Genomic DNA, 11,905 nt, shown 5'->3' with positions numbered 1-11,905 from the left:
AAGATAGGGCACGCCATCATCGGGAAGTTCTCCCACACTATCCCGACGTCACACCAAATCCAAAAATCCCTCTCCAACATCCAATTCATTGATGGCTTCAAATGGAAATTTGTAAACGCCAAGCACATCCTAATCCAATTTCGGGATGTGCGAGACTATGGTCGGATACTATGGTCGGATGCTCAATGGCCCTAATGGAGCGCCGGTGTGGTATATAGAGCATCACCCAATGAGGGTGTTCAAATGGACACCGGATTTTGACACATCCTTTGAGTCCCCGATTGCCGTTGTTTGGTGTAAGGTGATCGGACTCCCGATCCATCTCTACGACCAATCAGCCCTTATTGCCATTGGAAAGCTTTTGGGGAAGCCAACTCAAGTTGATCATGCAACATTAAATCAAAATCGACTCACCTTTGCCCGGATTTGTATTGAGATTGATATCTCTTCGCCTCCACCGGAAGAGATCATTCTTAACATTCTAGACAAGGACACTAGGTACAAGGTGTTTTGGGATCGGATCCCTACTTATTGTGTTGAATGCAAACATGTTGGGCATGTTCAAGAAGAGTGCCTTATATTAGGGAGGAAGAACCCACCCATGAAGGACCACAACAACCATGGCACAAAACCCCGATGAAACAATTCAAGGCGAACTCGAGTCTGCCGTGAGTGGAGGCCGAAGGGGCCCAAGGCTGACGTCCCAGCCCACCAGCCGGATCACACCACGGCTAGCAAGGAAGAGCTCAAACGGGTGCTACCCGAGGAGAGCAAGGAAGCGGATGCGTCACCAACGTTGAAGGCGACAAAGGTGACTCAAGTGCAAGAGGATGAGGATGGTTTCAAGTTGGTTACAAGGCAGAAGACGGGCAAGATGAACTTTCCCCTACACCACCCTCAAGAAGGTCCACACAAGGCCCCAAGCTACTCATGGGTGGCAATGTGGCGACGGTTTCCTTTGGGGATACCGATATGGGGGTAATTGATCCAGGAGAGAGCTCCATAAGCTGAGGAATTGGTATCCTCGGCCCGTGAGGTGGCAATTGTTTCAACTTATTTGTAGTTGTGTTGCTTAGAGTAGATAGGTGACCTTTTCCTAGTTGATAGGGAGGCCATCATTGTACTCTTGAAGATTTAGTTTGCGAGCCGTCACTTTTGGGCGTCTCGGAGTTTGACAAATGGTAATTGGTAATGAACAGGTGTGGGTCCGCCTAAACCCTCCACCCTTGGGGTGCTTTAAAATTGAAAAAAAAAATAATAAAAAAATAAAAATAAAAAACTCTAAATATTGTACAAACTCAAAACTATGATTTGGACCATTGAAAAATGTCAATAAATCACCAAAAAAATATCAACAGGAAAATGTCAACAGAATTTCAACAGTAGTCAATGGTTGATGCTGTGTTGATATTGTGTTGATACTGTGTTGATATTAAAATCTTGAAATTTTACACTGTGTTGATATTGTATTGAAACAATGTTGAATCTGTGTTGAGGAGTTTTGAGTTTGTACAATATATAAGTTTGCATTTTATCACTACCCCTACGGATAAAAACCAGTTCTACTTTAATCCCAACTAGCCTTTGAGGTGTTAGATGAATCCCTGGAGGTATTCTTTCTCAGTTGGTCTCTGGCTCGCGACGAGGGCATTAAGCGTGTCCAACAACGACCCAGACCAAGGACATGAGTTGTGAGTCTTGGGGCATCAGAACCAAGGCATTCCGTCAGGACTAGTCGGATTTGAGTTACCGTCGGGATTCATCTTGAAGTTACTAGAATGAGATAGAAATGAGATGGGGAAAGAGATTGGAGTAAAATCGTATAAGAAATTAAAATGTTAAATGAAGTGTATTTATAGAGTAAATAGTGGAAAAAAATAAGAAAAAAATCACAAAAATTGTTGGGCGGGAAATTATCTGGGCGCCCACAATAGCGGACAATCACGCACCCGATTGATCAGTCGACCTTTGCGCGTGACTCAAGCAAATGATGGGTGTCTGGGTCTGGGTGACGGGGCGAGGAGTTGCAACAATGGACGATAGCCCAAATAATGCAATCATTCGAATTATCATCAACTATTATAAGTAGCCTTATAAAGTAATCTAAAATTACCGTATAATCTATCATTTTCAGCTTGTGTAACATGATTTCATATGGATTACTTGTCAGATGTGTGTGATCAATTGCTAACTTTCTTAAGTTGCTAACTCATCCACGCCGTGTATTAAAAATGTCAACACGATGACATTAAAGTATCAACACATAATTTTGTTGACATGTAGCACACCTCTTACTACTAGTCAACTTCACTGTTATTTTTTTTCTGAGAAGAATTACAATACAATTACGTCACCATTATTTACAACAGCGAGATTATATGCTCGTTGAAGGAAGAATATACTTCATCCAACCCATAAAAATAAAAATTTTAGAAACTACACAAATGTGAAATTGGTAAAATAAGAGAGAGAGAAAAAATGATTGAAACATTGTTAGAGCATCCACAATGGGGCGGAAGATCCGATGCATCGGGCGTGCTATCGTCCGCCACTATAGCCATGCGGACTATGCCCGATGCATCGTCCGCGACCGCCCCATTGCAGGCGACGCGGACGATCTTGCGGACGATGCAACGCGTTTTTGTTTTTTTATATTTTTTTAATTTCTTTTATCTATTTATACCTCACCTTTCATTCTATTTTTTCACGTTTTTTTCTTCCATCTCTCATCAATTATCTTTTCCACACACACCAATCTTTTTCTCACTAGAAAAAAGAGACCCGACGACGATTGGAGTACCTCGGAGGGAATTACTCGGGCCTTAACTCGAGCCTTAACTCGGGCCTTGTTCGATTGCGTTCATGAGGCTGCGGCGGATTGCTTGGCCGAAATGGAGCGCGAGCATGAAGCGGCGGAGCAGATCCAGAGGCTGATTCGCCGTCGAACGTTTGTCTGCCGCGAGCACGACCTTGCTCACCAACGTCTGTTTGCAGACTATTTTGCGGAGGAACCGCGGTGGAGCCGGACAATTTTTCACCGTCGGTTTAGGCTGAGGAGATATCTTTTTCTCAACATTGTCCACACGTTGGAGGCATGTGATCCTTACTTCCAGTATCGGAAAGATGGCATCGGCAAACCTAGACTTACGCCGTTGCAGAAGTGCACGGTTGCGCTCCGGCAGTTAGCCACGGAACCATGGCGGACATGTTCGACGAGTACTTTCACGTCGGGGAGACAACTGGCCATGAGTGCCTGAAGATATTTTGTAGGGGAGTTCTGGAGGCTTACAACACACATATTTGCGAAGGCCGACTACTGAAAATTGCCAGGCCCTGATGAAGATGCACGAGACGGTGCACAGCTTTCCTGGAATGCTAGGGAGCATAGATTGCATGCACTGGGAGTGGAAGAATTGTCTGACGACGTGGAGAGACCAATTTTCTAGTGGATACAAGGGCAGCCACCCGACGATGATCCTCGAAGCAATTGTTGACCATCGGCTCTGAATCTGGCATGCTTAATTCGGTGTGGCGGGGTCAAACAACGACATCAATGTCCTGAACTCCTCATATCTCTTAACCGAGCAATGCAATGGCAATGGTCGGCCATCGAGTTTACTGCAAACGGACGCCGACATTATATGGGGTACTACTTGGACGATGGCATATACCCGAGGTGGCCTGTTTTTTTTAAGACGATCACCTGCCCAATCGGTGAGAGTAGAGTTTTATTCGCGAAAAAGCAGGAGGTTGCGCGGAAGGATGTGCTCCAAGCGCGGTGGGCTATATGAAGGGTCTGACGCAGTTCTGGTACAAGGTCGTCATCGTCGATGTCATGTATGCGTTCGTCATTTTGCATAACATGATAGTCGAACATGAAGGTGGAAGAATCACTGTTTGGGGCGTTGATGAGCTGGATCTAGCTCCAACATGGCGACCCCGCCCAACGTTCGAGGATTACCGGCGGGCTACAATGAGCTTCTAGCTAGACAGGCCTCAATGCGCAACCAACAAGACCGTGCTCGGCTCATGTCCGACATTTTTGAAGAAATTTGGAACCGCCACGGCCGTTGAATTTATAGTTTTTTTATTTCGTTCTGTACTCTTTGAACTTTCAATGAAATAGAAATTTTTTATTCAAATTTTGTAGTGCTTATTTATTAAATAAATAAAATACTATAGGAAGGAGTATAGGACATCCCACTGCAGATGGAAGGATAAGAGAATAAAATGCTGATGTGGCAGAGAATAAAGCGCCCTATAGGGCGAGCTTTAGGGCGCCTCATTGTGGATGTTCTTAATGGAGAATTAAGTCTACCTCGTAAGAGAGAAAAACTTGTCAAAAGCAAAAATAAACTGATTTTGGGAAACAAACCAAAATTTAAATAAAAAAAAAAAGACGAGTACGTACAAAATATAACTTATCAATGATAAGCAAAGGTTATTCCGGTGATAGGTTATGTTTGACCACCCTAGCCTGCCGCCGCCGATGCACCACCTCCCTCAACAATCTTACGACCAAGTTTAATCCATACGCAACAGCCGTAAAATCCACTATTCACAGAATATTTGTAAAATGTCCAAACCCCTGTTGAGCTTTTACAGTGAAGGCAGAAAATGCTAAAAGAATGAATGAAATGAAGAATAAATGGAGCAACATCTTCTTCTACTCGACCTCTCTGACAACTACAAATAAATCAAACCATCATTCTTGATCGCTGGAGGTCTCGTCATTGTCTGCAGGCGGAGATGAGCCAAAGTCGAGGGTTGGAAAGACACCAGGAGGCCGTTCTCGAGGCTGAATCGATAGTAGCTGATTGGAATCACCAACAACATCCGCCCATCCGTAATGTGGATCAGCCCTTCAATTTCAGACAAGGAAAGCTCAATGCAAATATCGGATATTGTTCACTCAATAGTATGTTTCTTCATCTGCTAACAAGAAGACTCAGATCAACTCAATGTAAAATGTTAATATAACTTACTCATAGTATGTTTCTTCATCTACAACAATATCCCAGCTCTCTCCAGTTGTACTCTTTCCGTACTTGTGCACCTTCCTGGCACACAAAATAAGAGTATCAACCTCGACCTCAAGCCAAAAACCACTCATGCTTCATAATCAAAAGAGCACATATTTTTTTAAGCAAAAAAAGAAGAAAAATATTTCTAGCAAATATACCATGTGCACAATTACGATAAAAGAATATCAAATAATGACAAGAGGTAGTTAGTTAGCTATGAAAATTAAAATGTGTCACGTACCCGTTTCCAAAGTGCTCTTCTCCCCATGTTCTCGACCATCCTATTGTTTGATGAGGAAAGAAATGACAAGTAAAAAAACGGCTATGCAGCTAAATATCAAATAAAGACAATTTGGACACCATTTACATGTAAATGGAATTTAATTTTCCACCATTCATATAAATCATAATGCACTAGTGCAGATAACTAAGACTCAGAACCATGAGTAGTTTTTTTTATCAATTTGATATATTTGATCAGAAAATGTCTTTTGTAAGGAACATAGCTTGGAGTATCCAGTTGTGTGTATATTGTAGAAGCACCATACATATTTTTCACATGACATAGTGAGGATTAGGGGTAGAACATAAATAACACACTCACTAAACTACACATACATAGTGTAATATACGTTATCTAATGCAACAGGATTTAATGGACAATTGTTTTGTACATAAGTAGACTTATTAACCGCCATTCACAACTGACAACAATCTTTGAGAACACTTGACTATTATGTGGCAATGGTTATGAGGAATCCATCATATTCTACAAGAACAAATTAACAACTTACTATCATTACTGGGAGATACATGCCAAGTCTCGCCTTGCCGCGATCCAATACCAGCAAAAAACTTTTCTTCCCACTTGTCTCCCCATTTAGTTCCCAGTTCTGTCTCAGCCCATTTATCAGTCCTAGACAAACAAATTTATAACATAGTAAAAAATTCAATATTACGAGGCAAAATTATTTCAAGGTAGATATTTTAGTTACAGCCCTTTTTTAAAGTTTTAAACTATACCAAGTGATATTGGTGTCAAATGAGAAACTAAAACGAAAAAAACTTCACATGCATGTAACAAGAAAAACAATACATAATAACCCATTTGGTTGTATCAAGATTATGATGAAGCAATGCAAAATACTTAATCGAGACAAGATGGGAAAATACCATTTCAGAATTGAACCTCTTCCATCATAATGCTCTCCCCACTTCTCCCACCAAGATTGCTCATTCAATCTGCCATATTTATGTGCCCCTTTCTCAGTCCACCCTTTGGCATCATATTTTTCCCACCTGCGTAACAGTTAATTCTCTTTATATACCTCAATCTTTTGGTAGTAGTCAAATGTCTCGACGAGTCTTACCAATTTTCATACCACCCAGCCTTTTCTGTTCCCGATTTCGCTTGTTTTTGTGCACTTCTTTCTATCCTAGCTAGATTACTGCAATTTAAAACAGGAAGTTTAAGGATGAGAACAGCTTCTTAATAGTTTTTAAAAACATAAAGATTGCAAGACAGGAGTAATGCAAATCAAAAACTGATACCTCCATTCATCTTGGTGAAGAACTTCTCTCCATGTTTCCCACCAAGAATCCCCTTCTGCATTCCTTCCAGACTTCTCCACACCTAAATTCACGAGGAAACATATAAAATTATCCATCAAGAAGCTTTTAAGAGGAATTTAGAACAAAGACATAATAGCATATGTTGGAAAAGCTCAACTTTGTCGGAGTACCTAGTTCTTTGTATCCGGTCCAATCACTTTTCTCCCACCACTGTCAAGGAGATGAACAAATCCAATTAAATGCATCCACCTGGGATGATGCTTAAATAAGGTTATGAAACACAGAAATACACTATATACTCATATAAGAGGCAACAGCTTCTAACCCCCACCCAAGCACAAGTTATGCTACATCTAATTTGAAATACTACATGCACCCTTCTTAACAAACATTCATGCTGAATTTGGGATTTGATATATAACTAGCATCTCTAGTTTGCAAAAAGGACAAAAAGAAAACCTGTAACAAAATAAAACAATCATCATTCTAACGAATCAATTAGACAATCTTTTCTGCATGTCACCAGGTAACGTTGAAGAAAATCCTAGCATAAGGCAATGGTGGACACTTGTTCTTTTGTGGTTTATATCAAATAGTATAAAATCAGGTTTTATGATACAATACACTCTCAAAGAAGGAAGGAAAAGGAACAAATGTGCATACCGTTTCTTTCCATTCAGAAGTGGTATCAGCACTTTGTCCACCCATTCTAGTCCATCTACATCTGTAACCATTATCTCCAAGATCTTCCCCACTTTCACGGTACCAGGTACTTCCATCTTCATTAGTCCCAGATTCATTGACACTATCATTTAGCAAACTGATGCCCCATTCTTTCTCATTGGCAATACCAGTATCTACAGAGAAAAACTCATGCTTCTATATTAAAGCCACGAACTAGCACTTTAACATTAATCTATTGATGAATTTGGATGAAAGAAAAAGCAGACACCAACCAAACAAAAAAGTCCAAGGATGAGATACTATTATCTAAATAATGCCACTCAAGTTAAGCTAGAACAGAATCTAACTATGCATCACCTCTTTTAGGGGGAGAATCTCGAAACTGAGGACCTGTGTTTCTTGGGGTGCAGCGGGAGAAGAACTTATCTTGTTTGGTAACAAATCTGGATCTGCAATAGCAAGCAAGAATAGTTTCCAAGTCACAAACTTAATTCAAACCAAATATTTCGACACAATCTAGTAATACGAGATTCCTCTTCCTTGCTGAGATACGAGTTGTGCATTTCACAACAAGTAGTTAACAAAAAACCCCAATCCTGCAGAAACTCAGCTGCAGCAAGACTAAAGGCCTCATGTGATTCCATTTTGTCACTTTCTCTAAGCATCCCTATAGAAACTAATTGCTGCCATTGTTAAGTATGTAATGTAAACTAAAATCAACATAATTACAGTCACACATTCGTTTTCTCCATTTTTACAGAATGATGTTAAACCTTTTGAGGACTCAACCTGAGTTCTTTGGGCTCATTAATCAAACAAAGGAAGAACTACATTCTGCATTCACAAAACAAGCTCAAAATTCAAAGATTTTCTGACTACTATTAGACTATCACTTGTTATTCTCAACTACAAAAGATAAAACAAAGGAATCCATTGCCTTGTGAGCAAAGAATCAAACTTCATTAAAAAAACAATGATATAACCAAAAACCACGTGCACATTAACAAAAACTAAATTGATTTCAGACAGAAAAGGCTATCAAGTAAAATATCCAACTCGAAACAGTTCAAAGAAAAAGCAATTTGTTTAAAATCGCCACACCGTTTGAACTCAAAATCCAAAAAAAAAAAAAAAAAAAAAAAAGAGAGGAGTTACTTAGAAGATGCAAAGGAGATAGCAGGGTGGAGGATCCGCTGTTTACAGTTCCGAGGCGAGCAGCAGGAGGCGAAGAGGAGGCGCTTCTTCTGGCAGCTGAGAACCTGAACATCAAACGGCGGCGGCATAAATCCTCTAGCTGCCGCCATTTCGCAAATGGTGTCAAATCAATGGCATCATTAAGAGTGGAGAGGAAATGGCGGCAATCGATCAAGTGAAATAAACCCTAGGTCCTAGCGAGCAGCAGAAAAGCTGAGGGGTTGGTGGTGTTGCTATTAAGTGTGCTAAAAATGAACAGAATTGAAGGTGAATTGAGTGTGGAAGGAGAGAAAAAAGGGGAAATAGAGTGATGGCGATATAGTAGGATTTGGATTTGGATTTGGATTTGGGGGTTACGGGTTAGGATGATAATTGGTGGTGTGGTGCTGCTTTAAAGAATATAAACCCACACGTGAGTCGTGACCATTTCTCAGAAGTCCAAACCGACAAGATTCCATGACCCCATTCTCATCCTGCCACGTCTATCTTTACAATCGACTTCTCCTATTTTTTTTTATTTTTTTTCTTCGTCTCTTTTAAATTGTGGTTAATAAAATAGAAGATAAATTAGATTGAGAAAAATATTTCCTCCGTTCAATTATAATGGAGACGTTTCTTTTTTACACGCGGTTAATTTTTTATTTTTAAATGAGTAAAATAAAATAAAAATAAAATAGAAAATGAAAAAAAATTGAGAAATTAAAACTGAATAAAGTAAAAGAGAATAAAGTAAATAAAAAGAATTTTTTTCAGAATATGACCATTTTTTAACATACTTCCCAAATTATGACTATTTTTTTCAAATATTTTTATTATTTTTTTTTTTTTTTTTTGTTAATTTAAACTCATCCATATTATCTAAATACCCACATTCACCACTCAATTCTTTAAGAAATACACTTCAATGCAGACACCAACACCTACCTCCAACTATAAGAAGATCTAGTCGAACATATTTGAGCAAAATTCGGCAGTCGGTTCCACTAAATTTGAATTTATTGACTTCTATTTTTTAGTTTTAGTATCTAAATTATGTAATATTTAATTTTTTAGGAATTTGAAATATCATATCGGGTTATTTAATGAAAATATTTTATTAATGAAATGTTTTTAGCAAGTAATTGTAGTTTTTAAATTGAATAGTGAAGAAGATGCTCTTTATGAAGAGTACGGTTGTTGATGTTGTGCCGTAGCTAAGAGAAGGGAATAAAATATGAATAAAAGTGAACCGGGTCCATGAATAATGAAGAGCATGCTCTCCACGGAGAGCACGGTTGTAAATGCTCTTACTTTCCTTGTCCCTTACAAATAGATCTATTTTTATTTGGTCTATCCCTTAAAAATAAAAATTTTCTAAATTTTCTAGTTAAAGAAGTGGACCTCATAGCCCACTAACACTACTTCCATAATTTTTTTTTTCTTTTCTCTTACTTTATCTATTTTCTTTTTATTTCTCTTAACCAATTCTTCTATCCTACTTTATTAATTTCATTAAAACCCGTGTCGTTATAAAAGTATCTAGTTTTCAAGATAGTATTTTTAATATTCATTATATGTGGAAATATGTTATTCTCTTTGTCCCTTAATAGATGTCACACTTTGTTTTTTTTACTTTATCCCACAAAAGATGTCACATTTCCCTTTTTAGAAAAAACTCTCTATCACAATAACATAAATATAACTATTTTCTCTCTTCACCAAACACACAAAACATCATATCTTAAAATCTAGTGCCATTACCCAAATATATCATTTATTATGGGATGGAGGAAGCACTAAACAGTATAGTGTACAATCTATGGCAGATCAAAATATTTGGTATTGTAAATACTCTCTCCATCCCATAAAAATATGATGTATTTTTCATTTTCGTTCGTCTCACAAAAATATAGACATTTCCATTTATGGAAAGTTGTCCCCAACTCATTAACCATATACGTCAATTTATTTACAATTTATACCACTATGGCCCACCATTATAATTCATTAAACATTAATAATAGTTTCGGTCTCACGATCCACTAACACTACTTTTAATTACTATCCTCTTGTCTCTTATATCTTACTTTACTAATTGTACATTAATTATCATACTATTTCAATATATAACTACATATATGGATTATCTCATTAACAATATAAAGATTTCACTATATAACTACATATATGGATTATCTCATTAACAATATAAAGATTTCACTATGTCGGATTCTACATATGAATCGATGACATGTTGGTGGAACAAAGAAGGTTAAAAAGGTGATGATAGAAATAATGGTGATGATAGAAATAATAAATTGCGCCACATACCAACAAAATTTATTCCAAATTAAGGCAACAAGACACACACACCCAAGTTTGTTGCATTTCTATATATCCTTTTACATTTCCATCGCTTTCATAACTAACCAAACTAGTAAACATCATAGTCAGTTATGTTTTGCAAACTTAGCTTCATAAAAATTAATCGAGTTGGATTTATAAAAAATTGTCTAGCACTATGAATGTTTGTGGTTTTTACATTAGAATTAAGGGTGCATATTCCCTTCTAGAAATGGATGGATAAGTCTTGAATTTAAACAATTTTGGATGGTTAAATTAAATGGACATATATAACTTACTTAGTATGGTTGAATGTCATTTATGCATCACTTTTCTTTAATAGATTCATAAAAGTAGACATTTAATTAGTTTTCCATAAATATTTACTTTGATAACCAAATTTTCTATCGATTTATAGATCTATAATACATTATCAACATTCTAATATTAGTATCAATGAGAGTTTTGTTTTGCAATATAGAACCAGAACTTGTTTTTTTCTCTAGATTTAGTATTCAATGGTGTCGTTCGGTTAGCCCAACTTAATCCAGGAGTGCTTAGAATCTGCCGTTCAATTGGTCAATATCCATCAAAATTTTTCCCGTAACTCAAAGAGTCTAGGCCCGATAAAGCCCATACCGAGAATGAGATTGCAGCTTTAATCCCGTACAATTCATCTCACCCTTCACCCCCGGCCTGTCTATTTTGTGTAATACATCCCCTTTCTCTCTCTTTACTACTTGTGGCTAGGGCTGGTTATTCGGTCGGTTCGGTTAATAACCGAACCGACTTGTCGGTTAACCGACCTCAAAATGCCTTAAAAAAACTAACCGGAACCAAACCGATCTTCGGTTCGGTTACTTAATTAACCGACTCGGTTAGAACCGGTCGGTTCTCGGTTATAACCGAACTAACCGAATTGATTTAACTTATTCAAATGTTTATTTTGCATGATTAAGGTTGTGATAGATAACTCAACCTACACCTAATCACACAATTAGTTTATCATCGAAAGTTGAATTAACTATTTCAGGACCATCCTTCAATGATCAATCATTCAATTCAATGATTCAATCTATAATATATAAAATTCTGAAATTTTCTCACAA

General features: G+C 37.9%; 2 protein-coding genes across 2 annotated transcripts; one reads left to right on the top strand and one right to left on the bottom strand.

Annotated features, from left to right (window-relative positions):
• Nucleotides 1-2,891: 2,891 nt before the first annotated feature.
• Nucleotides 2,892-3,507, top strand: LOC148923122 (uncharacterized). The gene is made up of 2 exons (XM_089061398.1): nt 2,892-3,167; nt 3,271-3,507. The coding sequence occupies exons 1-2, from the start codon at nt 2,892-2,894 to the stop codon at nt 3,505-3,507; spliced, it is 513 nt and encodes a 170-aa protein (XP_088917524.1).
• An 853-nt stretch (nt 3,508-4,360) lies between these two features.
• Nucleotides 4,361-8,844, bottom strand: LOC148923121 (protein EARLY STARVATION 1, chloroplastic-like). Its single transcript, XM_089059907.1, has 11 exons — nt 8,436-8,844; nt 7,638-7,729; nt 7,260-7,453; nt 6,767-6,806; nt 6,576-6,657; nt 6,395-6,472; nt 6,198-6,323; nt 5,819-5,940; nt 5,266-5,305; nt 4,986-5,060; nt 4,361-4,862 (listed from the first exon to the last, which is right to left on the bottom strand). The coding sequence occupies exons 1-11, from the start codon at nt 8,582-8,584 to the stop codon at nt 4,706-4,708; spliced, it is 1,155 nt and encodes a 384-aa protein (XP_088916033.1). The 5' UTR covers nt 8,585-8,844; the 3' UTR covers nt 4,361-4,705.
• Between the last annotated feature and the right edge of the window lie 3,061 nt (nt 8,845-11,905).

This window comes from Salvia hispanica, chromosome 6, assembly GCF_029641045.1.
Source record: "Salvia hispanica isolate PSC_SH4W2 chromosome 6, Shi_PSC_v1, whole genome shotgun sequence".
NCBI lineage: Eukaryota > Viridiplantae > Streptophyta > Magnoliopsida > Lamiales > Lamiaceae > Salvia > Salvia hispanica.
The sequence above is the reverse complement of the archived record's forward strand: the minus strand, read 5'-3'. Positions and strand labels throughout refer to the sequence as shown.

What these genes read in the sequence shown, in the direction of transcription:
- LOC148923122 (XM_089061398.1), top strand. Translation starts at nt 2,892, where the DNA reads ATGGAGCGCGAGCATGAAGCGGCGGAGCAGATCCAGAGGCTGATTCGC. An exon ending in CGCCGTTGCAGAAGTGCACG is followed by an intron (nt 3,168 to 3,270) that starts GTTGCGCTCCGG and finishes GATATTTTGTAG; the next exon opens with GGGAGTTCTGGAGGCTTACA.
- LOC148923121 (XM_089059907.1), bottom strand. Translation starts at nt 8,584, where the DNA reads ATGGCGGCAGCTAGAGGATTTATGCCGCCGCCGTTTGATGTTCAGGTT. An exon ending in ATCTCCTTTGCATCTTCTAA is followed by an intron (nt 7,730 to 8,435) that starts GTAACTCCTCTC and finishes TTGCTATTGCAG; the next exon opens with ATCCAGATTTGTTACCAAAC. An exon ending in GACCGGATACAAAGAACTAG is followed by an intron (nt 6,658 to 6,766) that starts GTACTCCGACAA and finishes TCGTGAATTTAG; the next exon opens with GTGTGGAGAAGTCTGGAAGG.